At 40.6% G+C, this 25,582-nt stretch overlaps 2 protein-coding genes across 2 annotated transcripts; both read left to right on the top strand.

The window, feature by feature from the left end:
• Nucleotides 1–341: 341 nt before the first annotated feature.
• On the top strand, nt 342–5,148 carry TMEM139 (transmembrane protein 139). Its single transcript, XM_069018123.1, has 3 exons — nt 342–779; nt 1,726–2,034; nt 3,318–5,148. The coding sequence occupies exons 2-3, from the start codon at nt 1,787–1,789 to the stop codon at nt 3,784–3,786; spliced, it is 717 nt and encodes a 238-aa protein (XP_068874224.1). The 5' UTR covers nt 342–779; nt 1,726–1,786; the 3' UTR covers nt 3,787–5,148.
• A 1,429-nt stretch (nt 5,149–6,577) lies between these two features.
• Nucleotides 6,578–24,936, top strand: CASP2 (caspase 2). Its single transcript, XM_069018109.1, has 10 exons — nt 6,578–6,860; nt 12,323–12,490; nt 13,976–14,051; nt 15,412–15,506; nt 16,920–17,096; nt 18,235–18,363; nt 18,783–18,873; nt 22,399–22,548; nt 22,633–22,742; nt 23,349–24,936. Exons 1-10 carry the CDS (start codon nt 6,711–6,713, stop codon nt 23,481–23,483), a joined length of 1,281 nt encoding a protein of 426 aa, XP_068874210.1. The 5' UTR covers nt 6,578–6,710; the 3' UTR covers nt 23,484–24,936.
• The last annotated feature ends 646 nt before the right edge of the window (nt 24,937–25,582 follow it).

A 25,582-nucleotide genomic window follows, 5' to 3' on the forward strand; every position in this document is an offset into this window, starting at 1 on the left:
ATTCAGTACCTAATTCAGTTCTGCTGCTTATCATTACCTCTCATTCCCAGATACATCAGGGAGTAAAAATGTTTTTAACTCAGCCTTCTGTGAAATAATAACCTCTTGCCCCTTTTTTGCCCTTTTGGTTGTAAAATCAAAGAGGGCATAAAACAACATTTGACAAACAGCACTTGATCAGGACAAGCATATGAATTTACATTTTACAGAAGTCATAAATAGATTTATGCGTGGGCCACATGATGTGGGCTGGGCAGGCAGTTGTTCCTGCTTTGTGAGGCAGAGATCAAGATTCCTTTGCTACGTGGGGAAAAACCCGGAATTTTCAGGGCACTTTCTCTCATTGAAGTAAAGCAGACCAAACAGATACGACGCAGGTAAGCACTCCCCCATTGCTCACTCCGCCCTCTTTCCTAATGAGTTTCCTGCTTTTGTGGGACAGACCGAGAAGAGCTGCAAAAGAGTAGGAGGTATGTGATCGTCTGGAAACTGCTTTGGATTCAGAACCTGGAAAACGGAGATTCTACTTTCCCACACAAAACTCATACAATGGGATCTTCCCATCAGTTGGGATCTTCCCATATTCACTAGTTTCTGACTTTTATTTTCGAAAGAAATCTTCATTGTTTTCCCTACCAAAAAACTCAGAAGAAGGAAGGGAGAGTTTTAACTGGTGTTCTATTCTCGGGTCAGAACGGGAAGCAGCAGTGCACATTTTTCCTTGTGATGAAGAGAGAAGTTAAAACATGACTGCTCGTACCTACCAAAACCTCTTTCTGGTAAGTAGAAAAAATGTGTTTCTTTTGTGTATATACACTTAATTATTTTTGCTGTAATGAGGGGGAAGCACACAATGTAACATGGAGCTATTAAAAACTGTGTATTTGTTTGGAGATGCATATTCATAAAAAATATCCCCATTGTGTCATGCTTTTTTCCTTCAAAGAGGTCTTCACCAAAACAGCCAGATAGATGTAGATTAGTATAACACATGCAAGACAGCTCCTTAATTATGGTATTCTTGAATGCCACAGATCCCTGGTATTCATTCCATATTGACTGCACACAGTGGCAACTGCTGTCTCTTTCACAGAAATGGGGTTTGGAATGGGGGTCAGGAAAGGCTCTCATGTCTGAGAACAGAGCAAAAAAAAGCACATCAGCAGAGAAAGAACTGAGGATACAGGCAAATACTCAAATAAATGCCTACATTTTACAAAAGCACACATACCCAGCTATATCCAGAACCTAAAGTTACATTACTGCTCTAGTGCTACACTGAAGTTAGATGCTCAGTTTACCAGGGCAGACAGGCCCATGAAATAATGCTGCTTTTCTTCCAGGACCTGAATGAGTATTTGAATGTTCATTATGCAAGGCACAAATGTCCTAGAATTAACCCGTGAAGTTATTCTGTGTCTTGCTTTTGCAGTAACCTCAGTCTGCATCCCTGTAAAGCCAGAGCTTTTTAGATACACCTGGTAATAAGTGCTGATGGTCTATTTCTGCATTTTATGTTTTGCAGCTGTGTCCAAGTATTCCAGCTATTCAATATGCACGCACACAGGAAATTCTAGTATGTTTACATTGGTGTGCACAGATTTCCCAGGCTTATGATGTACGTGCATGTACACGAGCGTGTATGTTCTTACTTTGGTCACAATGCTTATAAATCTATTTAAATGCTCATGTTTCATGTTGGAAAAACTGTTCCATCTTCCACAGATGTCTGTCCCTTTAAGTGCCCATCTGTTCTCAAGTGCCTGCTGCCGCCATCCCTTCTGCCATGTGGTTAGAGACACGCTGGAAGAACATCCGCCAAACCTTGCTGCTTCTGTTCACTGCTGCTCTTCTCATCGGGGTCACCATGCTGGCCATTTCCTCTAACATCAACCCCGTAGGCTATTTCTTCCTCGGGGTAGGGGGAGTGTGCCTGGTCGGCTATTTGCTGAGTATGTTTGTCGAGTGTTACCTGAGGAATCAACACCAGCATGACGCAAATGAAATACCTCCAAACAGGCAAAGCCAAGCAGGGTAAGCAGCAACCTGGTTACTCCTCTTTCTCACCTCACTCTTGGCCATTTTACACACCCTTTTTCAGCCCTTCCTCTGAGGCACCAAAGGCAGACTCCGTTCCCAAAGACAAAAGTTCTTTTCGGGTGGTTTTCCCTCATTATTGACGTGGAGGTTGCAAATCTCAGTGCCACGCATGTCCTGTACCTTTTATGATATTATATATTTTCTTCCCCCTGGGAACTGATTTGCTAAAACTTGCCAATGTTAAACCAATCCAGGCCCATTTTATTTCTCTTTGAGTAATTGAGGCTTGCCAAACAATGAGTCAGACAAGGAAAAAGAAAAAATGCTGAAGCAATACCAAATCTTATTTGGGTTTAGCTCTATAAACCTTATCTCTAGAGCAACTGTTTCTCGACAAACTTTAAGAGAAACCTGCAACTGGGTGTGTTTCCATTCTTAAAATCCCAGCTTGGCAGTAATAAACCCCCTGATTTTTAGATGCTCTGAATATTTCCACTTCTTTTTGGCTTCATGTGCATTTGCAGGTTCTCAGCATTGCCTAATCTAACCCCAGTTTGCCTATTGTCCTTGAAGAGTTGGACTTTATTTGTAGCCTTGCTTCCTTGTATAATCCAGATAATCACTATCCACATGCATAAATGACTTGATATTCCTAAATACAGTGTTTATTTTTAGAAAAACCATATAAAAAAAGTCTATATTGGGCTTTGCTAGTTTGGGGGCATACTTGAAGAAAACTAGTATCTTTTTATTTAAAAATATGACCTGAAAAGAAAAATGTCTCTAAAGTAACATTTTTTCTTTGCAGATAATTCTTTTAAAGACGGAATAATTAGTCCTTGTTTAAACTAAATGAAAGTACTTAATTTTCTTCACTTCTTAAAAATGGATGAACATTGAGCTAATGTATTAAAAAAATTAGGTCCTGTTTTATTCCATGAGATAACTAGCAATCCTTAGTAATAAATTTTAACTGGTAGGAGGACACCAGGTTAAGCCTAGGACACTGAACTGAACAGTATGGGTAGCTTCACTTACTCTGGGGAGTGTGGGAAAATGGTCGGATGAGCTATTTGCTATGCCAGTAAGAAAGACATTAAGTTGGCTGGAGAGGTGAGCTAATTCAGGGGCAGAATATCCTACACAGCAGTACCACATGAGATATCCTCAGTCCCACTTTTTGATTGTAGCATGGTCCCTACAGTCCATGATCTGTACTATAAACATAAACTAAGCAGTAAAATAACGAGTGTATCTGGCATTGCTCTCTGGCACAGGGTGAACGCTGCCTACGAAGCACCCACCTACGAGGAGGTGATGACCATGTCAGCTCCAGCAATATGGACAATTACATCCAACCCAGGCTCCGTGCCCTTGCCGCTGAGCGAGCCGCCCCCGTACAATGTAGTTATTGAATCCTCTGCCCAACAGGAGATGATGGAGGAGGCTCTCCGGGGGCCACTGCCACCAGACACAATGCACACGCCTGAGACAGACACGGGCTCCAGGATGCAGCTGCAGCTGGTGCTGCCCCCAAGACTGCAGCGGTTTGTTTCAGACATCCATGAGGAGAAAGATATTGAGGACAGGTTCGAACCAGTGGAGCCGCTCACTCCACCACCTGCTTACGAGATTGCTGTCAGTGATGAAGTCTTTGAAGATGCTCACCAGCCCCCTGTGTTAGGATTGATTTCACCTTCTATGAATACAGAACCAAACCCTCACCCCAATACAGGATGCTCCTAGAGGGCAGGTAAATGGCTGAGATTGCTTTGCCTGAAAATGTAAATGTTTGTCTCACCATTCTTTGAACCAGAGTTGAACTACAGACCCAGCTTCTGATGTTACTAGAATCTTTTTGCACAAAATATAAATCAATGCAATACCACACTGCTTTGTCCTGGCAGATACCTAAAACCACTGTAAGGAAAGTTGTGTTATATATGGCAGCATTCTCAAACTGGAGATACATCTTTATGGGAGAGGAGAAGTAAATCATGAGAAGAGAAAAGGTTGCCAAAAGACCTCTGAAGAAGGACTGTAGGATGCAGCCAGAAGAATCTGCCTGAGAAAGGCAAGGAATAGAAACAATGCTAAGCAGGATCTGCCTGTGCATTGCAAACAGCAATATTGCTGAGTGCTGTGTGGTCATCAGCCACCCTGAAATCCCTACAGGGAGAACAAGCCTGTAGTCCCCGAGTTGCTGTTTTGCAGCAACACAAATTTATGGTCTAAGCTGTTTGTTACTGTCCCTCTGCCACACCTGCTCCACATCCTCAACTGTGCTACATGGGACTGTAACTGAGGGGAGAGTGGCTGACTGCATCTGGAAGCTGGTACCACCTGATACCTGTCACTTAGGGTTGAAAGGTTGATAGTATGCATTAAATGACTTTGGTTGTTCACGAAGATCTCATCCCACACAGCCAGTGGTGGACAAGAGGGAGATAAGCTTTCCCCCTGCAAGAGAGGCCAGCGATGGGATACATACACATGTAAGCATCCTCTGCATGGACCACTAGCCTTCATGGCTCTACAGCAGGGTGTATGTCTCTGCTGTACTACAGATGTACTCTAACACATGAGACACTTTATTGTCATCATGGCAAGCACTTGCACAGAAAGGCCAAAGCTCCTCCAGTTCTCTGTGGGCTCTGGAGAGGTCCAGTGTGTCTGCTGAGGTCACAGCTGCAGCACAGAACACCTGAGGACAACAGTCCCAAGGCACATTTGGCCTTCATCATGACGGTTCTAGGCTGTAGGCAGGTTCTAGCAGTCACTGATCAGTGATGCTGTGCCTTTTTAAATGGGTGAGCTAAACCAATCAGCTCTGCAGTGTCAAAGTGGTCTCCAGCATGAAAAGAGAGGCATTCGCGTCTGGTGAATGTCCAAATTAAAAAATAAAAATGGTGGTCTGAACCTCCTGTGAAGGAGAGCAGCAGTCATCACAGCCTTGCTCACATGACTGCATCTTTATTCATATGAGGAACCATCAAACCATAGGCTAGAAGCAAATAAATTATTTCTTATTGTTTGATTCTTTATAGTTCAAAGAAAAAAAAAGATCTTTTATGTTGTTTATAAATAAACAGGACTGCATTAAAAATTCCTGGTGGCATCATTAATTTTTCCTCCCGAAAGAAGCACTCCACAAAGCCATTCTTTTGCTTGCATTCTTCTTATTTGATAATCTTGGCTTAGAAAAAAGAGAGGAGTTCAATTTCTGAATCTACAGCTGAATTACTTTATTATCATTATTGATGAAGTAATTATGATACCTCTATCATGGAAGTATTATGAGAGACAAACTTGCTGATAAAGGCAACATGATTTCTTTAATGGCAATCACTACTTGCATTTCCCTCCTGTGTCTGTGAACAGAAATGAAATAAAGGTCACCTAAAGGTATCACAGGTATGTGACGCAGGCATAGAACCTTTGAGTCTTAACACTGGGCAACTCAGGACCTGTCTGAGTGCACCAAATTGCCAGGAATCAGGAAGAAATTCAGGGGACAGCACAGACTAAGCACTAGCCAAAACAAAGGTCAAAAATGTCACCAGTTATGATCAGTACAATTTTATCTTCAACATTTGTAAAGGTTGTCAAGCCTTTGGACTTGTGTTAAGCTTTAGCAAGTAGAATTCCTGTGCACCAGGGAGCAGCCATCTGAAGCTTTGTGTGACTTTTTGTAAGTTGTATGAGGAGCAGCTGAGGGAGCTGGGGTTGTTTAGCCTGGAGAAGGCTCAGGGGAGACCTTATTGCTCTCTACAATTCCCTGAAAGGAGATTATAGCCAGGTGGGGTTTGCTCTCCTCTCCCAGGCAACCAGCGACAGGACCAAGGAATTGGCCTCAAGCTGTGCCAGGGGAGGTTCAGGCTGGGTTTCAGGAGGAATTTCTTCACAGAAGGGTTGTCAAGCATTGGAATGGGCTGCCCAGGGAGGTGGAGAAGTAACCCTCCCTGGAGGTGTTTAAGGAAAGACTGGACGTGGCACTCAGTGCTATGGTCTAAGTGACGTGGTGGTGTCTGCTCAAAGTTTGGACTTGGTGATCTCAGAGGTCTTTTCCAATTGATTTTTCCAATTGATTCTGTGATTCTGTAATGAGAGCTGTGAATTTGCTTTTGCTAGGATGCTCACTTGATTTTCCTTTTGTATTTCCCTTCGTATTTCTCTGCATATCCCGTGTGCTCCCTCCCTCCCTCTTCATTACAGCACGTTATCTCTTCTGATTGCAGCTGATTTCCGCAGAAACCCATGTCAGCATAGGTAAAGAAACTAAACTAGGGAAGGAAAAAAAAAAACAAAACTCAGAGCCGGTACGTTTCCAAGGAAAGCGGCGCCGCCGCTAATCCTCCCGGCAGGCCCGACCACTGCCCCGGCTCCGCCCCGCCGCACCCCTGAGGGGCCGCGCCGCAGCCCGAGCGCGAGCGCGGGCAGGAAGAGGCGGGAAAGCGCTCCCGCTCCAGCGGCGGTCACGTGACGGCGGGAAGCGGTTTGAATGGCGGGGGCCGCCGGGAAAAGGCGGGACGGGGTTTCTTTCCGCCCGTCGTCAGGCGGCGGCCGCGGCCCGCGGGGTCGCGCCCGTTCCTCCCGAGCCAAAAGTCGGGAGGGGGCACGGCAGGCTCCTTGCCGCGGCGCTCGCCGCTGGTGCCCCCGCTCCTCCCAGGATGCTGGCGGCGTGCGGCATGCAGCGGTGCCACCAGGAAGCGCTCAAGAAGAACCGGGTGATGCTGGCCAAGCAGCTGGTGTTGAATGTGCTGGTGGAGCACATGGTGGAGAAGGATATCATCACCACGGAGATGGTGGAAATGATACAGGTACGCGGGTTGTCGCCTGCGCCGTGAGCTTTATTTCTGGCTGAGCTCGGTGTCGTTCCTTGCAGTGGCAGCATGGAATAAACTCACCTGTGTGCTACCTGCATATTTCAGTGTGATTGCATTCAGAGGACCTGCAGGAGTTTGGTAGCAGCGTGCAGGAGAACTGTAAGGTGCTTTTGTAGAAAGAAAAAGTGCATTTCCTCTAAGATTCCCTGCGTTCTGGTGTGCAGGTGCCGCGAGCTGCGCTTTGCTGGTCGGGTGGTACCTTCCAGTCCTTTGTTGTCATTTTGTGCTTTTTTTTTTTTTTTTTTTCCACACATAGAAGCGGGAATAAGATCTGTTTCCCCAAAAAATACTGTGAAAATAAGTAAATGAATATGTTATATACCACTTTGTTGTGGCACCCTCCATATAAAGAATTTGTGTTTCATATGTGTTTCTGTAAATTGTGTGAAGTGCCTTGCAGGGTTCAGGGCTCACTGTCAGATAACAAATGCTATTTGTTTGTAGGCTTGTGTTGCTTACCTTGTGCAGTGGACACTGTGGAGAGAAGTCATGGGAGATAGCTTGGGATTTCTCCCAGAGGGATGGTAATGCACAAAACACTGTGCAGGATGGACATGCAGGTCTTCAAAGAAAGCAGACTGGAAAGGAAGTGGCTGAAGCTGCATGTCAAGTGCATCTCACAGCTCAAGTAAGGAACTGAGGGAGGTCTTAGTCCCCTAGCAAAGTTCATGGTCTCATAATAAGAACAGATGCTGAAATTATGATTATGAACTATTTTCTGAGCACAAGTGTAGAAAGTGTAAACCTGAGACTGATAAGGTTTTGATAGCAATGAATAAATAACTTCCTGATTAATTTTGAGTCATTGTCAAAGATAATGTGAATCACTTTGCATACTTTGACTCAGCGACAAAGGTAATATTAGATGCCTCATGGGGCCTGTCAAGGATATCAGTGCTGAATTGTGGGAGCTCCAGGCAGTCTCACCTGAAATATCTCCAACCCTAGTGGAAGAGAATAAGGATACAGTGAAACAGTGCAAGCCAGAGACTGAATCAAGGACTTCTTGTACTGGTTTGGGCTGGAGTAGTTGATTTCTTCATAGTTGCTGGTGTGGGGGCTGTATCTTGGATTTGTGATGGAAACAGTCTTGGTAATGTAGAGGTGTTTTACTTATTGCTGAGCAGTGCTGACCCAGAGCCAAGGCCTTTTCCTCTCACCCCAGCCCACCAGCAATGCTGGAGGTGCACAAGAATGTGGGAGGGGACACATCCAAGATAGCTGACCCAAGGGATATTCCCCTCCATTTGGTGTCATGGTCAGCATGTAAAGCTAGGGGAAGAAGAAGGAAGGGGCAAACTGAGTGTCAGAGCATGGTGCTAATGATGCCAAGGTCTTGGGTTTGATCCCTGTATGGGCCATTCACTTAAGAGTAAGACCCTTTCCACTCAGAATATTCTGTGATTCTAAGTCATTGTTGTGAGTGATGGAGCCCCACTGTCCTTGGAATGGCTGAACACCTGTCTGCCAACAGGAAGTGGATGAATTCTGTTTTGCTTTGTGTGTGTGGCTTTTGCTTTACCTATTAAACCGCCTCTGTCTCAGCTTTTCTCATTTCTATTCTTTGGATTCTCCCCACTATTCCACTTGGGGAGGAAACAACTGAGCATCTGGTGCTTAGCCGCCCACAGGGGTTAAGCAACAGCATTGCTGAAGTGTGGATGGTGAGCAGGGGTGTTCTTTTGATGGCCTGCAGTTTGTCACTCAAGGGGGAACAGGGGGAAGGGAAGAAAAGGGGGAAAAAATCCTTTCAAACTTAAAGTAGTGCCAGAGAAAATACTCTTCTTGGCAAGATGCTGTTGTAATTAAAAAGTATTAAACTGAGACAGAAGGGAGGAAGCCTAAAGGAATCTTCCCCTACAGATGTAATTGAGTAAAAGGGAATGCAACAATACTTAGTAATGGATTGTCAGTAAGAAGAAAGGTGTTATGATGTATAAGTCAGGTAAAGAGTAATAGCTTAGTGGAAAAATTATGCCCAATACAATAAACACTCATAACTAAGAGATTAAATGTGTATAAATAGCAGTAGCAGCCTGGGCAAGAGAACAGTGTGACTTGAACTACTGTTGCAGGGTATTGATCTGGAAATTGCAACAAAAATAGAAACATGGCAGAGGTAGAAGGAAAGCATTCACAGCTGGAACTGCAAAGTATGCGTTGTACTAGAAGGATAGAAATGAATGGAACATTTACTGGATAATCTTAGTCATAAAGGTGCAATGGAGAAAAAGTAAAGTGCATTTAAAAAAATGACTTGTGTGGAAAACACTTTGTCTTCTCTTTCATTTTCCTCGAGTAGGTCTGTGAATTTTTAATACTCTTCCTGTCTCTGGCAAATGTGAGCACAGGTCTTGGAAGTGCTGTTAAATAGCCTATTACTGAAAATGTATTGTGATGCTGATCGTCAGGTACCTTAATGGAAACAGGAGGAGCCAAATGCCATTGTCTGATGAAAGAGAATAGATTCTCCTGGATTTAATAACTGACTGGTTCTATATATATATATATGCTCCTGCTCCTCCAGTAAATCAGGAAATCAAGATCTGGATAAATAGTTATGTTCTAAATTGTCTTTTCTTAAAAACACAACAGTTACACTGGTCCTGTTGGCTTGATTTGAGCTAAACAAAAGAAGAAAATGGTTCTGGAAATAGAGCACTTAAATAAACTTCTGTAATCCAAGGGAAGTGAAATAAATCAAGGAGCCCAGGGAGATGAGGCATGACATTTTTTCCAAGTGTGAGATGTCAAACTAGTACTGAAACTTTACCATAAGTAAGAAAAATATGGGAGAGGGAGCATTTTGCAGGAAGAGCCACTGAAGACAAAGGTGGTTGAACTGGATGAGGAGCTCACAAGGAATGTGAAGATAAGTAAAGGAGTTATAGATGTACATTGGAGAAGAATTATTAAGTGGAAGCAGGTTCCTTTGATGTCTGAAATGTGGTGAGATAGTAGGATCTGACAGGATTGAATTTAAATTGGGTCATTCAGAAAGATACTAAACCGTGTGTGGTTTTTTTCCACTGTATATACTTTCAATAAGAGTAAAGAAAAAAAATTTGTTTCCTTTGTAGTGAAAATGATGTTATAATTCTCTAGATGAAAATGCAGAAGAGGGGGGTTTCAAACACAAGGGAATATTATGGTGGAAATAAAGTAGGACACGGGAAACAGCTGTTTTTAAGGCAAGCTTCAAAATCTACTTGCATAAATAGCTTCTTGTCAGAGCATCAGATGTTCTTCCAGAGCTCTGGGATGGACTTCTAAAATTGCAAACGTGGTAGCAAGAGCTTTCCTGCTTTTTAAACAGGTTGAATACTCTGTACTGTAATCAAAGACTGAAATTGTATAGATACAGAGATTTAAATACCCTGTTGATCACTAGACAGAAATGAAGGGATCACTGGTTTTGACAAGTGACATAAATTTGATTAGGATGTTTGTCAATTATATATGCTTTTTCCACAGATTCTGCAGGTATGTTCAGGCTCAATAAGACTAGTACGGAATTTTGGCAGGAATTCAGAGTTTATTTACAGCTAGTTTCTGTTATGCAGATTATCAAACCCATCTGTGAGGGGAAAGGAATAAATTAAGGATGTATTGGAAAATAAAATGAAAGAAATGTGTCCTATAAAAGTTTTACTTCTGAATGTTTGCTGAACATTATTTAGTGTAACCTAAATGTGGTGTTGAAGAGGAAGTCATATCAGGAGGTAACAGCCCTTTGAGTATTTAAGGAAGCACTGAGGAAGAAGTCAGCCAAAAGCTGACTGCTGTACATACAAAGTGCAGAATGTGAACATTATGGAAATTTCTTGACTTTTCAATAAAACTTAGGTTCTGCTTCTTGAGGTGAGCTTGTGTTCTTAACTATCATTTATGGCTTAGAGTCACAGACTGTGAAGAAGATGAATGACCTTTAGCTTGTCTCAAAACAGCTGCAGGTCTACCAGAAAGGAAGAAAAATTCATTAGATACTTTAGAAGCCAAGTCTCAATTACTTTATTAGTTACAATAAAACTCAGCTTACAGCAAGATACAAATATATGGAGCTGGTTATTTTCGATGTACTAGTGTTGCAGTGTTACCAGGAGAAAGGCACCTTTATACTTCTGGGAATACACAACTAAGACATCATTATGTGGACTTTTCGTCAGCAGTACTCTGAAAATTCAGGATCCTTTGGGAATAGGAAAAGGTACTTACACTGTTAAGGGAACGAGGCCATTTATGAAAGAAAGTGGCTTGTTTACTGGAGCAAATCAAGACCAATTTATAGAAAGAAGTTTGATAAATAAGGGAAAGGACAGAACACTGAAGTCAAGGAACACTATTGATAAAAAAATAAAATGCATTTAGTCAGTCATGAATGAATATAGATCTGAAACTGTAAATAGGTTCATAAACATTGGATCAACAAGATTTTGCAATATCCCCCAAACAATGTGTTGGGGCAAAACCAAACTCCTTTTAATACTGCGCTTGATAATTTTTATGAATGAAGCCAGATGATGTGATATCTTCTGTAGCAGAGGATTTACACATCTACCTCAAAGCTTTTTTTTTTTTTTCTGATTTTCCTGTGATTGCTGTATTGTTAGGCCTTAATTCTGTATAACTCATCAGCTATTCTCAATTGTCCACCAAAAGGAGAGATCCCAAATCTAAGCAATAATTAAAACATATGGGATGAATGAAAAAAAAACCAAAATTTATTTCTGATACTCAGTATTTTGGTATGCGATTCTTGGTGTGGTTTAGATTTCACAGGGAAGGGTATTATTGTATAAATTATGTATTTTGTTGGCAAATATCCGTTAATATTCTAACAATTAGAGCTTCTTGACAACAAGTGTTTTGCAAACACATGTATTTCATTTTTTGATGGTTACTTTTCCACATATGCTAGCATATATTGCTTCATTGGTCTAAGTATTAGTCTGTATGTACGAAATACCATTCTGGAATTGACTGAGTATAGTAAGTATTTTGCTTCATGTTTTCTGGAGAATTTTACTATCTGCATGAGGCCATAAATTATTGGATAGTAGTGGAAGTATGTTTTCGACTTTGTATACTCAGTGAGGAGAAGTACATACTATTGCAATGGTAACTGGAAGTAAAATTTTAGAGCGAATATGGTGTGTGTGGTCATGTATGAATTGTTGGTTTGTTGTGTTGTCATATACTCTCAGGCAAATAGGAACAGAGGAGCGTGAATGAAATCAGCTAGGAAGAGTACAATAAAGGATCTAGCACAGCTAAGCAGAGTGGTGGAATGTTTTTCTGAAATTTAAAAAAAACAGTTGTGCAGGTGATTCATTGAAAGTTAATTATGTTGGGTGTTAACTTGAGTATGGAATTTTTTTTTTTCCCTCTGGGTTCAGGCCAAGTCTGGGAGCTTTGACCGAAATGTGGAATTCCTCAATTTGCTACCCAAGAGAGGTCCTAATGCCTTCTCAGCCTTCTGTGAAGCTCTGCGAGAAACCCAACAGCAGCATCTGGAGGCAATGATCCTGAAGACAATGTCCAACCTGAGCCATGAGATTGCAAGGGTACAACAGTTTTAAAAAAATATGGGTGGCTTGCATTTCAAATTGGGTTTGAGCACAAAAGGATCTTTATCAAATGGGAAAAACCCAATTGTTTACAAAGGATAGAATGGGTTTTTGTTGCAAGTTGAAACTTGCAGTAGCCTTAGTAAAAGCAGAGAGGAAGAAACTTGGGAAGAATAGAATTTTCATAAAGAATCACAAGGTGGTAGAGTCTGGAAGGTACCTCTGGAGGTCATCTCTTCTAACTTCCCTGCTCAAGTATTACCTTCAGTAGGCTTCCAGGGTCACGTCCAGGCAGTTTCTGAATATCTGCAAGGATGGAGACTGCAACTTCTCTGGGCAACCTCTTCCTGTGCTCAGGCACCCTCACAATAAAAAAGCGTTTTCTGATGTTCAGAGGGTACCTCCTGTGTCTCTGTTTGTCCCCGTGGCCTCTGGGTCTGTCACTGGGCACCACTGAAAAGAGCCTGGCTCTGTCCTCTTTGCACCCTCTCTCCAGGTGTTCATGTGATAAGTTCCCCATGAGGGATCTCCTCCCTTCATCTCTTTTGCTGGCATCGCTCCTCCTAATGCAGCCCAGGGTACCATTTGCTTTTGTGCCAGGGATACATTGCTGCCTCCTGTTTGACTTGGCAACACCAACTCCTTTTCTGCCAAGCCACTTCCCAGCTGGGTGGCCCCCAGGATGTATTGGTACTTTGGAGTGATCCTCCCCAGGCACAGGACTTTGCATTTCTTTTTGTTCAACTGTACAAGGTTCCTGTGATGTTCTTGCATCCAATGTGTTCTTAATGGGTGTGTAATCAATAATCCAAAAACTGAAAAGAGTGTATTTTTTTCTCTGTATTTTTTTGGTTTAATATTCAGTGGTTGTCTGAGTAAACTCTTAAGGAAACAAATACTTTTATTTTTCTTTTGTTATTTCCCCTTTTCACTATATGTAGTTGTTAGTGTTGTACTAAAGGAAGAATGTTGCAAAGGTTCTTAGTGCATTGGCAAGGATGGAAACTCTCAGTAAACATATTTTATGCAAAGGAAGGGAGAACAAATACTTTTGAACAGACGTTCCTGTATTAAAATGTAAAATTTATTAGCCTACCCTTTTAATTTTTTATTTTCAATTTTGCTGTATTATACAAACTATGAAATCTTGACAGCAAACAAAAATATAGGAATCACCAGACAAATCAAGTTTTTGGTAAAACCAAGGAGGCTAGGATGACCCCAGTGTAAAGATTCTAAATGGAGGATTTGGGTAGAAGTAGAGATGAGCAAAGAAGGGGTTTTGCATTGTGAGAAAGTGCTGCTGCTGTCTTGTCATGATGTTTATTTTGGATGTGAACCATAATCTTATATTTCAACCATTTTTATGTGTATATAAACGCATGTATCTTTTCCTTCATGATACCTTCAACTTTGTACTATAGAGAAAAAACATAGCTATTTTCTGCTACTCCTTTTCATGGATTTATTGATGTCTTGTAGCTTGAGCACTGTCACGAGTCAGATCTTCCATACCCTGCCAGTGAGTCCTGTAATTCAAAGAGACCCCGTTGGCTTGGTGAGTTGCACATGATTTGCTACCTGGTTGGCTCCTTTCAATTTCTTGATGCCCTGTTACTTCAATTCTAGAAATAAGCTTGCCACCACTTTGCTCATCCCAGGCATACAAAGCTGACAGTAAACTGACTATATTATGATCAAAGAGGGTAATTTATAGCATATGGGAAGAGACAACCAAAACAGTTTCTTGTCAGCTTCATTTATTCTTATGGGACACTTTGTTGCTTAAAACAGTATATGTCAGTAAAATCCTAGATTTTGCAAAGATTTTCTGTAAGATTTGCAATAGAATTTCATTGAGCTACAACTCTGATAAGATACTGACTTCAGGCAGCGTTCCTTAACTTAGACTTCCTTCTTAAAAGATTAGTTTAAAGCCTTTTATGTGTTATGTGGGTCCAACTTGGTTTTCTGTAGCTTCTGTTAGGTGCAGCAAATCAACTTTTCATTAACATGCATTTGTGACTTAGACCAGGGGACTGGTCTAATAACCAGTTGTTGGAATGAATCTCCTTGGTACTTTTTATGTTGCCTCTGGTAATGCCTGGAGTACTTTTTCCCTAACCACAGGTTTATCTGTATGCTGGTTACTAGGAGATCTCTCTGGTGTTAAAGAACAAGTGTCTAATTTTTGGAAACTTTTTATTTATGTGCAAGGGTTTTAGGTTGGGTTGTTTTGATTTTTTTAGAGTATATGTTCCTCCAACCAGGAGAGCCATGCCTCAAAAGGCTGAAAGAGGATTTCAGAAGAGATCGTGAATGTCATTAGCTCAGTTTCTTTGGTACAGAGGAGTGAGTGTTTCTCTGCAAATGGCAAATAGTTGATTATCATTCCCCTCATCTGCTGTTATCCAGAGGAAAGTGTTCAGAAGCAGATAAAAAAAGAAGTGGGCTTTGCACTTCATGAAAGTTAGAATTGTCTCGTTTGATCACTTATGCATGTGTTCAGCATGGGAGGCCTTTTATGAAAGGAAAGAACTATTCTGTTTGAAATTTTTTAGCAGCATTTTGTCAGCCAAACTCTGAAATAAGAACATACTGTGCAAAACAGCAGAAAGCACAAGGATCTAATATTAGTTGAGAATTCTGTTTTCATACTCTAGACTAGGCCTTAGATAAGGCTAACCCACATACAAGCAAAAATAAAATCTGTCAGTTAAAATAAAATAAATAAGTATACCTTTACAGTACTTTTTTTTCTCTTCTGTGTTTCATTTTGTGTCAGTAGTCCCTGATCAAACAAAATTTTTAGAGGTATGAAATATGCATAAGATAATATAGTTCAGAATTTGCAAGTTACTACCTTAATGCAGAGTCTGAAATTTTTTATTATTATTGATGTATTTGGTTTTGCACAGAACCAATGGAACATTCTTTGGATAACGGAGATGGTCCCTCAATTCCTCCAGTGAAGTATTGCACTCCTGAATTTTATCACAATCATCAGCACTTGGTAAGTTGTTGGCAGAGAAAGTGTTAAGATGTGAGAGATGTGAGATGTTTGGATCTATCAGCTGAACGTGTGCCACTTAAAATTGAGTTGAAAGGCTTAATTGGAATGCAGATCAGGGTTGTGCTATTTGTGTAACTGAAAGGTGTTACCAGTGTGCTCTATTTGATGTGGTTCTCATTTACAAGTGTCAAGAAATCCTGAGAAGTTCTGTAACTGTACAAATCTCTGCCTGTGTTTCTTTGATCATGAATAGCTTTGTGAAATGACTTCTGTTTTATTGCTCTCTGTGAGCTGTCAGTGTTACTGCCTCAAATTTATTTGACTGTGTCCTCATCTTCTGTAAGATGACAAACCCTGTAAATGACTGTAAGATAGTAGAACTGTGTTTTCAACTCATAAGTTGGGCTAATTGCCAACTCTACCCAAGAGTCCTTAGGCTTAAGAACCTGGTCAGGATTCTAGGCTGGGTAGAGCAATGTGAATTTCTAATCTTCTGCTGTAGTGCTTGAAGTAATGTGTGTAATCTAATTACTTTTTGCTTATTCGGTCTGTAAAGCATAGATTGTGGTGGGGTAGGCTTAAGGAAAAGTTAAGTTTGTGTTGTGGGGTAAACACTTCATTAGGGTTACACAATGTCAGAGGCTCTGTGTATAGCAAAACAGAGTTTTTGTTTGTGTGTTGGCTTTTGTTTGGGTTGGGTTTGCGTTTTGGGGGGTTTTTTGTTGTTGTGGGTTTTTTTGAAACTGTCTGTTGGGGTGACCTGATTAATTAGCAGTGCCAGTGTGAGCTTGACTAGGCTCCTTTTGCATCTGTGCATGGGTACACATTATTTGATATTGTCCTTTGGTATTAAATTTTACTTCCAATTTACAGGAGTGTTAGTAAGTGAATTACTATTGATTTGTTGTTGTTAGAGTGGTAGGGACAGAGAGGGAACTTAATTTGAAGACGCCCCTCTTAAATTAGTTCTTTTCCTGTTAACCTTTTTTGCCAGTTGCACAATTTTAAAGATCAATAACTGACAGTCCCCTGCTGTTACAATTACACTCACTGCTATTTTACATCTGTCTGCTCCCAACAGCAACTAAGAAATGTTAGCTAAATTTTACATGGTGTTGTCCTTTGATGGAGGTGACCCAGATATATGGGGCCCTGCTGGGGTGAGGGTGGGAAAGGGAAAAAATTTAGTGATACCTAATTCACAGTTTGAAATGGATAAGCTGTGTTTCTTTTAAAATGAAGAATAAGGCAAGCCAGTCGAACTTATTAGTAATAGTACTGTAGGATTGTCAGTTGTGGAGGCTGGCCAAGCACAGGAGTATCAAGTTGGTGTGGAATGACTGCTGTCCTATTCTAACACGCCATTATTTCCTTGTGTAGTCTAAATTTACCCATATTTAATCTACTTTTCAGGCATACAAGCTGACATCAGAGCCCCGAGGCTTAGCACTTATCCTCAGCAATGTCTGTTTCAGCAGCGAGAAGGACCTGGAATATCGCGCAGGGGGAGATGTGGACTGTGCCTCCCTGGAGATGCTTTTCAAGCAGCTCGGGTATCGAGTCACTGTTCTTCGTGATCAAACTGCACAGGTAAGGGGGTGATCCCAGTACTTCACAACTGGTGTGGATGAGAGTTTGTTTCATAATGGTCTTAAGAGGTTCCCTTTGGTCTGTAGCTAAGCTTTGAAGATGTGAATTATCATTTAGGAATAGACAATAAGGCTAAATGGGATGATGTCTCTTCTCCTACTGATCAACATGAGAAAGCTTGGAAGGCTGAGCTCTTCCAATGGAAAGTAGTATCACAAAGGACTAGAAGAGGTACTACTCTAGTTGGACTCTAGTGCAAGGGTCAAGAATTTTGAGACCTCTCTTGGCATGTGTGTTGAAAACACAAATGAATAAAGTCTCCAGTTAACACTGGAAAAGTCTATCTAGAGTAATATTCTCCTAAAAGTTAAACTTTGCAAATATTTGATGTAGTCTTTGCAATTATGATGTTTTCATGTCCTATGAAAACATCCTATGATGAAGTTGGTTGCCACTACCTAATTATCAGTCTTCTGCTATCTGTGCAGTTCAGTTCTGGTCTTCCAGTCTTTGCTAAAAACAGTGGCTATGCTTCACCTAGGAAAATTGGTTGTGTTCCATGACTAACTTAATCAAGCCACTCTCCATAGGAATGCAGTTGCTGCCTTCTCCAGCACCATTTGATCTTAGTCCTTTTAAATCCCTATGAATCTAAGTGATACAGGACCTGTTAAAGAGTATCTTATTCAAGAACAGAGCTTTTGCAACATTAATATCAAACTTTTGCATCTGCTATGTTGTCAGAATTCCTAAAGTTTTCCAGTTTAAATTTTTAATTGACCACTGGTGTCTGAATGCCTCAAGTCCCAGAGTATGTATCTGTTAAGTTGCTCAAATATCCCAGCCAGACTCCAGTGTCAGTGTAAAACCTCTTCAAAATATCACTTGGTTTCCCCTGCTGGCCTAAGTGATTCCTGCTTCACAGTGTTATGCTTGGGACTGAATACTGCATAAAAGAACAAGAATACTTTGCCTTTTTTTTTTTTCCAGAACACGTCTTTTCTATGTACATTTGATATATGTAGGGGTTTTCTTTATAACAGGAGGGCCATTTGTGTTTTTCCTGGAATATTGATTCAGTTTCCCTGTGGAAGTCTAGAAAGCATTGAACTTTTTTTTTTTTTTTCTCCTGGTTTAGGAGATGCAGAATGCATTGGAGAGATTCTCCAAGCTGCGAGATCATCGAGATGTGGATTCTTGCATTATAGCTCTGCTTTCCCATGGTGTGGAGGGTGGAGTTTATGGCAGTGATGGCAAACTGCTAGAGGTATATTGCTGAGTCCTGACCTGTTGTTTTAGGTTATCTCTAGGAAAGTAACAGTGTTCCAAAAAAAAAAAAGTGATGGAAGGCTGAGGATTCACGTTTTTTAAAATTAAAAAAAATAAGGGCTGGAGGGAAGAAAAGGGCAAGGGGCTGTCTGTGAGAGGTCTGGAAGATGAAAAATGGCAAGTAGGGGGAGTTATCTCTCTGTATAGATACTCGGTGTAGAGTGCATGAACCCAAGCAAGTAGGAACATGGGGAGAGGATGGAGAAAGGGATGTGTTTGTCACACACTGAGTTTGCAGATAAAGGAGAAAATACCAAGACTGGTGGGATGATAACCAAAATACAGGGAAGCAAGGTGAGACTGGGTTTGGCTTATAGAAGGCTACAATAAAGAAATTTCTCTTCTTTCTTCTCTCAGTTGCAGGAGGCTTTCCGGCTCTTTGATAATGCAAACTGCCCAAATCTCCAGAATAAGCCCAAAATGTTCTTTATTCAGGCCTGCCGGGGAGGTGAGTGCCCAAACTCTAAAAGCCATGTACTTGGCATGCCATTAAGGCTCATTTTGCACACATGCACACCCTCACATTCAACTTGCTGTCAACTCTCCTCTTTGCTTCTCTCAGGTGTAAGTGGGACCCATATTCACCTCCCTCTGCCCTGCTGCTGCCACTGCATCTGTTGCTCTGTAAGTGTCTTTAGCTCTGCATGAGGTGTGTGCATTGACTTGCAGACCCCAGAGCACCTTAGTGACATCAAGCTCCGTCATATCCCACTCATACCTTGGGGCTTCCCTGTGCTGTGCCTGCAGTAGGGGGAGTGGGGCACATGGTGCACAAATTGCAGCACAGCATGGAGCAGTACACTAGCACTGGAGTCTTGCTGAGGTCCTGTCTTTCTCTTGGTCCTCGATGTGTTGTGTCTCTTGTGGTTGTCTCTTGAGCTCTCTGAGTTGGTTCCAATTACTTTTGGGGTTTTGTCTTTTTCCTTTACCTTAGCCTGTTTTCAACCTCAAAATGACCTTTCCTTGCACCCTTTTCCACATGCTGTCGTTGAATTCTTACATGCTGTTGTACAGAACTCTTTTCATGATTCTTACAGCCTTGTTCTTTTTCTGTGCTTTATGTACCTTTTTTTTTTCAACTCTGCTATTCCTTTTCCTTCCTTTTGTAACTAAACAAACACATTTGTAACTAAGTACCTTTCAGATGTGCTAATGACCACATTTTTCCCTCAAGTGTTTGGACTCTGTGAAATTGCTGATATTCCAAAGTGAAGCTGCTTTATAGTTTCTTTTTTCCCTTGTGATGGAGAAGTTTTTCTAGTGTGTATGCTTTCCCCCCTGCTTTTCCCTTGTTCCTCGCAGTTGTCTCCCTTCTTTCTCAGTTTTAGCAAGCTTTATAGTTTGTCCTCTAGTCTCTACTCTTGTTTAATCCCAGTTCAGGGAAAAGCCCAAAGTCTACATGAAGTATTTCAGCAATCAGAAATACTTGGTCCTTCTAAGCATTTGGGAACACTGTAACATACATGTTTACAATATGAGTTGAATCTGATTGCTTTCCTTATGTGAATGAACATTTAGACACTCTTGAACAAACGTGAACGCACAAACTCAGTGTGGAAATAAGTGTAATAAGCCAGAATTGTCAGCTGACCTCATTAGGCAATTAGGTTTATTTGACTGTAGTGTTACCATAATGAGTCTGTTAAGAATCAAGCTTGGCCTTTGTTTTCCCCAAAAAGTTGCAGTTAAGGAAGAGTGGTAAAGCTTGCTATGCACCATGCTTTAGAACTAGGATATTGCAATAGATAAAGGATTGAGATACTTGAAAAACTGAAAGGAAAAATCTCAGTTAAAAAAAAAAAACATCAAACAAGGCAAAACTCTGCCTTGTCTAACCTCTTTTAACCTTGATTAATAGTTGGAGGGGAGAGCCAGTTACAGAGTAATTGAACTGTCAACAAAAATGTGTATTCTTTAAACAGTATTCAAAAGACTGTATTGTCACCATTGAAATAGTAGTCAATCTATCTGTGCCATGCAAGTTAGCTGGAACTAGTTGAAACAAGATGAGAAATGCAAAAATTATTCTTCTTTCCTAACCTTACATAGTAGGCATGCTCTATCTTCTATTAATGACACATTTTAAAAATGTAGATAAAGAAATGTTGGTACAGTCTTAATTTCCAGAGAACTTTTGGCAGGAGTCTACTAAAGAAGTGAAGTAGTCCACCTACAGTCACGGATCAAAAACCTGTGGCAACAGAAAACAATGAGGAAAAGTTTCAGTGTGGCATAAAATGATACTTTGAAGCTGCTTAATATCTGTTTAATATTGTAGATCCAAAAGAGGGAAAAATTGGGCTAAGTGATGACAAATGGCTAGTTAGCAGTTGTTTAAATCAATTGGCAAAACAGCTATCTGGGAGCTTCAATACAATTGAAACAGACTAGCTCAATCTCTGGCAGTGGTTCTATAAATTAGAAGTGTGTTAGTAGTTCAGTATGCAAAGGGTTAGTGCTTTACACATTTTAGTTAAGTGGATTGGTGTTTGAAGACAAATGTATGAGGAAGATGTGTAATTCTGAAGCTTTAATCAAAATAGTTTTGACTTTATACATAATGGGGTGATGACAGTGTGAATAATAGAGCTTGATGGTAAAATTACCTGAGTCTTTTCTGAAATAAAGTGCACAGTGAACAGTACACTAAATTTTTTAAAACATAGAGAACTGGAAGGATTGAAGGATAAAAGATGTGAAAAAAGTGTGGTTAAAAATGAAAAAAATTTGCATTGCTACCTTAAAGAGATGAGAAAGGAACTTAATGGAAACCATCAGGAAATTTTGAGCTATGGAGACTTTAATTCTAGGCTGTTTCAGACAATCACACCCCTCCAAGTGCTGTTTTCTTTTTGGAGGAGAAGAGCAATGTTGCTGACTTAAGAACTGACCACTTTCTGAGCATAATTATGAGATGCCATCTGTGCTACTGCCTGTTAAAGGGTTAGAAATCCAAATGTATTATTAGGGCATGAGCTAGCAACAAAAATTGAGAAACATCTTAAGAGGAAGGCCTCTGAAGTGGACACTTAAGCCTCCTAACACTAGACTCTGATTGTGCTGTTAGGAAGTAAGGAGAAAAATAGATTCTCATTCTAGAGCAAAAGAAAACAAAAAGGCAAAATTATATGAAAAAATCTATAAAATGTAATTTGAATTTTCTTGCAACACAGCTGGACTATCAAAGTTACCGCCACTAAGCAATTAGTCGAGATTATAATGGAAACTCTGCATCATGTAGAAAACCAATTGAGAATATCTACACTTGCATAATACATACTAATGAATCCTGGAGAGGGCATTAAATGCTCTTCAGGTTTTAAACTAATCTCCATGGACCAAAGTTCTCTCTCATATTTGGGGTCAGATTATTTTGCATTTTTCTGCTGTACAATTTATGCTTTGAATTTAAACAAGCAGTATTGTAATCAGGTTTCAGAACTAGATGAGATAGTTGGTCCATGTTTTCTAGTTGTCTTGGACATAGACCTTAGCAACCAAAATTACAGCCCTTGTTTGAGTTCTGTGGTAAATAGATAGTTATCATTGCAAAGTGCTCTAGACATTTCTGGATATTTCTAAGGTAGTTATGAGTGGAAAATAAAAACTTCATGGCTAGGCATCATCTCCCATGAATGGTGGAGAACTACCAGAAACTTCACTGCTTTCGTGGTTATCCCATGGTCTGCACAGGAAGGGGTGGGAGCAGAAATCAGCATGCAAACCAAGTCAGGTTAAGCAGGTGGAGCAGTTGTTGGTATTTTGGTTGGTAGTTTGTGCAGAACAACTTTCAGATGAGTTTAAAACAGCTGAAAAAGTGTAAAGTTAGTGCAAAAACTTTCTGCTTGATGGTGTCAAGTGTGGTGTCACCGACCAGAGCCCAAAACTAAGGTAAAATATAGGAAAGCTACATCCAGTAATTCAGGATAATTTCTTCTCCCCTTCTCCCTCTCCTTGTTTATTGCCACCACAGATGAGTTGGACCGAGGAGTGGACCAAAGAGATGGCAAAGGATGGTCAGATTCCCCTGGCTGTGAGGAGAGTGATGCGAACAAGGAAGAAAGTCTGAAGCTGCGTCTGCCAACATGCTCGGATATGATCTGTGGATATGCTTGTCTGAAAGGTACTGGGCCCTAATTGTTTGGGTATGAGGAGGTTTTATGTGTCTGTGTCCCCCAAAAGTGTTCATGGTAGTCTCTCTCTCCAGGCACTGCGGCCATGCGAAACACCAAGCGCGGGTCCTGGTACGTCGAGGCTCTCACCTCGGTGTTTGCAGAGGACTCCCAACACACTCACGTGGCTGACATGCTGGTGAAGGTAAAGCACAAGTGCATTTACTCTCCCACTCCTACTTGGTTTTTGAAGGGCCTTCCATTGCTTCAAAATGCTAGGATTAATCTAGTCCTATTAAAGCATTTATTCTTGCCTTGTTTGTAGCAAAATTATAATTTTCCCCATTCTTATTTATTTATTTATATACAGTTGCATAGCAGTTTAACCCAAGTAAAGATGCTGTTTCTTTGACTCCTTCTGTTTCATTTGTGCAGTCACATGGTGAACTTGCAAGAAGAGTTAATATTGCTCGCCAAGAATCACTTTTCTTCTATAGAAATAGCTTTTATTTTTCAGGTGAATTCATTCCCTGAACATTCACACCACACAGCTGCAAAAGCACCAGTAGTCATATAAGGTAAAGATTGAGAAAATGGAGGAAGAAGGAGTGAAAAAAGTGGTGTGACCATGGCAGCTTGAGCTGCTGTGGAACTGCAGCCTAGTTCTTGATCCTTCTTATAGTTAGGGGACTACTTAATGCATTAAATAGAATAATCTGTGAGTACAGAAAGAAATTACATTTTTCTTCCTTCTGTCCTTCTAATCCTTCCAGTTATTTTAATTGTTTTTTTTTTTTAATCTTACATCTAGGTGAATAGGCAAATCAAGCAACGAGAAGGTTATGCCCCAGGCACAGAATTTCACCGCTGCAAGGAAATGTCGGAATATTGTAGCACACTCTGTCGGGACCTTTACCTGTTTCCTGGCTATCTACCAGGAAAATAACCTTGCCAGCTCTGTTTGAAGAGAGATACTGCCAAAGCTGAACTTTGACTGTGGATATCTGTTTTCACTCTCATGAGCTGTGACATCAGATGTGCAAGCAAGGAATGCCAGTCTAATTCTTTATGTCTTTTTCTAAAATAAACTGGCAACTCTCCTTGTAATCTGACTCAGTTCAGGGTTTAAAATTCTAATATCCCAATTAACTCTGTATGTATAGAAATTGATGGAAAGAGGATCAGCATCAGAACTGGAAAGATGTGGGAACATCCTTTGGAAGGAGACATAAGGACATTTGTAAACAAAGTGAATGTGAAAATGGAAATGGACTACTTGTACAATTTCTAAGCCTTTCTGAAAGGAAAATCATTCAAAAGATGCTACTTATCTTACACTTGTACTTTTAAAATTTTAAATACTTTCTGCATGGTTCTTCATACAGGACAGTCGACTCCTGTGCACATTAGAAAAGGGCTCCCTTGTGAAGGAGAATCCCCCCTTCTCTAAAATGGAATGTTATTGTTCTCAGTACTCAACACCTTCCATTTTGATCACTTATAAAAGTCTATTTTTCTACATTGCTTCTATAGCCAAGTTACCAAGAGAACTACAAGACATCCCAGATTATCAGTAAAACGTATAGGGACCCAGACAAATATGCCTGCATAAACTGCCCCAGAAATAGTTTTGAATCTAGAAACTCTAGATTAACTCCCCTTAGTCCCAAGAGCGAGCAACTGCATGGAATATTCCTTTTGAGGAATTTGTTTGCTGTAGTACTTATATGTCACAATAGACATTCAGTCTATTCAGTCCACCAACTTCTCAGGAGTTTATAAATTGCACTGTACAACTGAAGCCCTGAAACTCTATGGCCTTGTACAAAAGAATCTTCTGTCTTTTTAATTAACAAAAATATTCAAGGCAGCTCTTTACAGTCTAAGCATGGTGCTTGGATTATTTATCACTGCAGTGTTTTTCTCTTTTAAATGAGAGGGAAGAGTTTTACATTATTAACTTGTTCTGTGAGTTTTCTTTCCTTAGCCCCGATCATTTAAAAGCATAATCTATCACTTCTTTTGGAAATTCCCTGCACAGTCTCTTCATGCTGTAATTTGTGTCTTGCTGTGTCCAACTGCAGTTACTCCCACTTGATGTGACATGGGAGAGATGGGCATTGTTCTCTTTTTGTGGTAGAGCCTAAATCCTGAGATACTGGGTTACATATGGACTACAGGCTGCTCACTTCAGTCTCCATCTTCTCCATTTTGTAGCATTAAGTTAGCATAGTTCCTGGCTTTTTTTAATGTAAGTAAGACTTTTAAAATATATTTTTCAGGACAGAATTATGTATAGGAAGCACAAAGGGATATGGAGGGAGGCTGGAAAACTAGGCATGTGCTCTTTATAATATTCTGCCTAGAAAACGAAGGCTGTGTTTCCTCCAGCTGACAAAGGTGCATATATCTTGCATTTATCCTACACACAATGTGATGAGCAGAACTTCTATGAGAAGAATCATACTTGCCAATTGGTGCCTTACTCTGAAGTCCAGTATACCAGTCTGGGGGCTCCTGTACCTCCCTGGAGTATAAACACTGTCTTCCTGAGTGCTCCCTCTATGAAATGGTGCAATATTTTACAGATAGGTTTATTGATGAAGCAGTCCATTCTGATGGATTAAATTTCTGTAGGATTGCATCAAGTTGCATAATCACTGCCACTTTTGTATATCTTTTTGTATACTTGTATTTTACTGCCTTGAGGTGTCAAAATAAAGAATTTTTGTTTGATTAACATGTGAAGTGTCTTCCATTTGGAGAGTTAGACCTTTGCAGAAATGGAGGTTCTATATAAAGAGAATTTTGTGTAATTTCTTGAGGTAGCACATCCCAGAGGGGCTTTTGAACTCTCAGGCAGATGCCTCCTACTTATAGCTGCAACCACTATGAGCTGCTTGTAAATTTTGATAACACCTGGGCCAAACAAAGACTGATAAATTAATAAAGAGATAAGAGACAGAACCATCAAGTGGGAGGCTGATGTTGTGCTTCAGCACATGAAATATTTACATTAGGAAAATTTTGGGCTTGGTGTTTTTG

This window comes from Aphelocoma coerulescens, chromosome 1 (assembly GCF_041296385.1).
Source record: "Aphelocoma coerulescens isolate FSJ_1873_10779 chromosome 1, UR_Acoe_1.0, whole genome shotgun sequence".
Classification (NCBI taxonomy): Eukaryota; Metazoa; Chordata; class Aves; order Passeriformes; family Corvidae; genus Aphelocoma; species Aphelocoma coerulescens.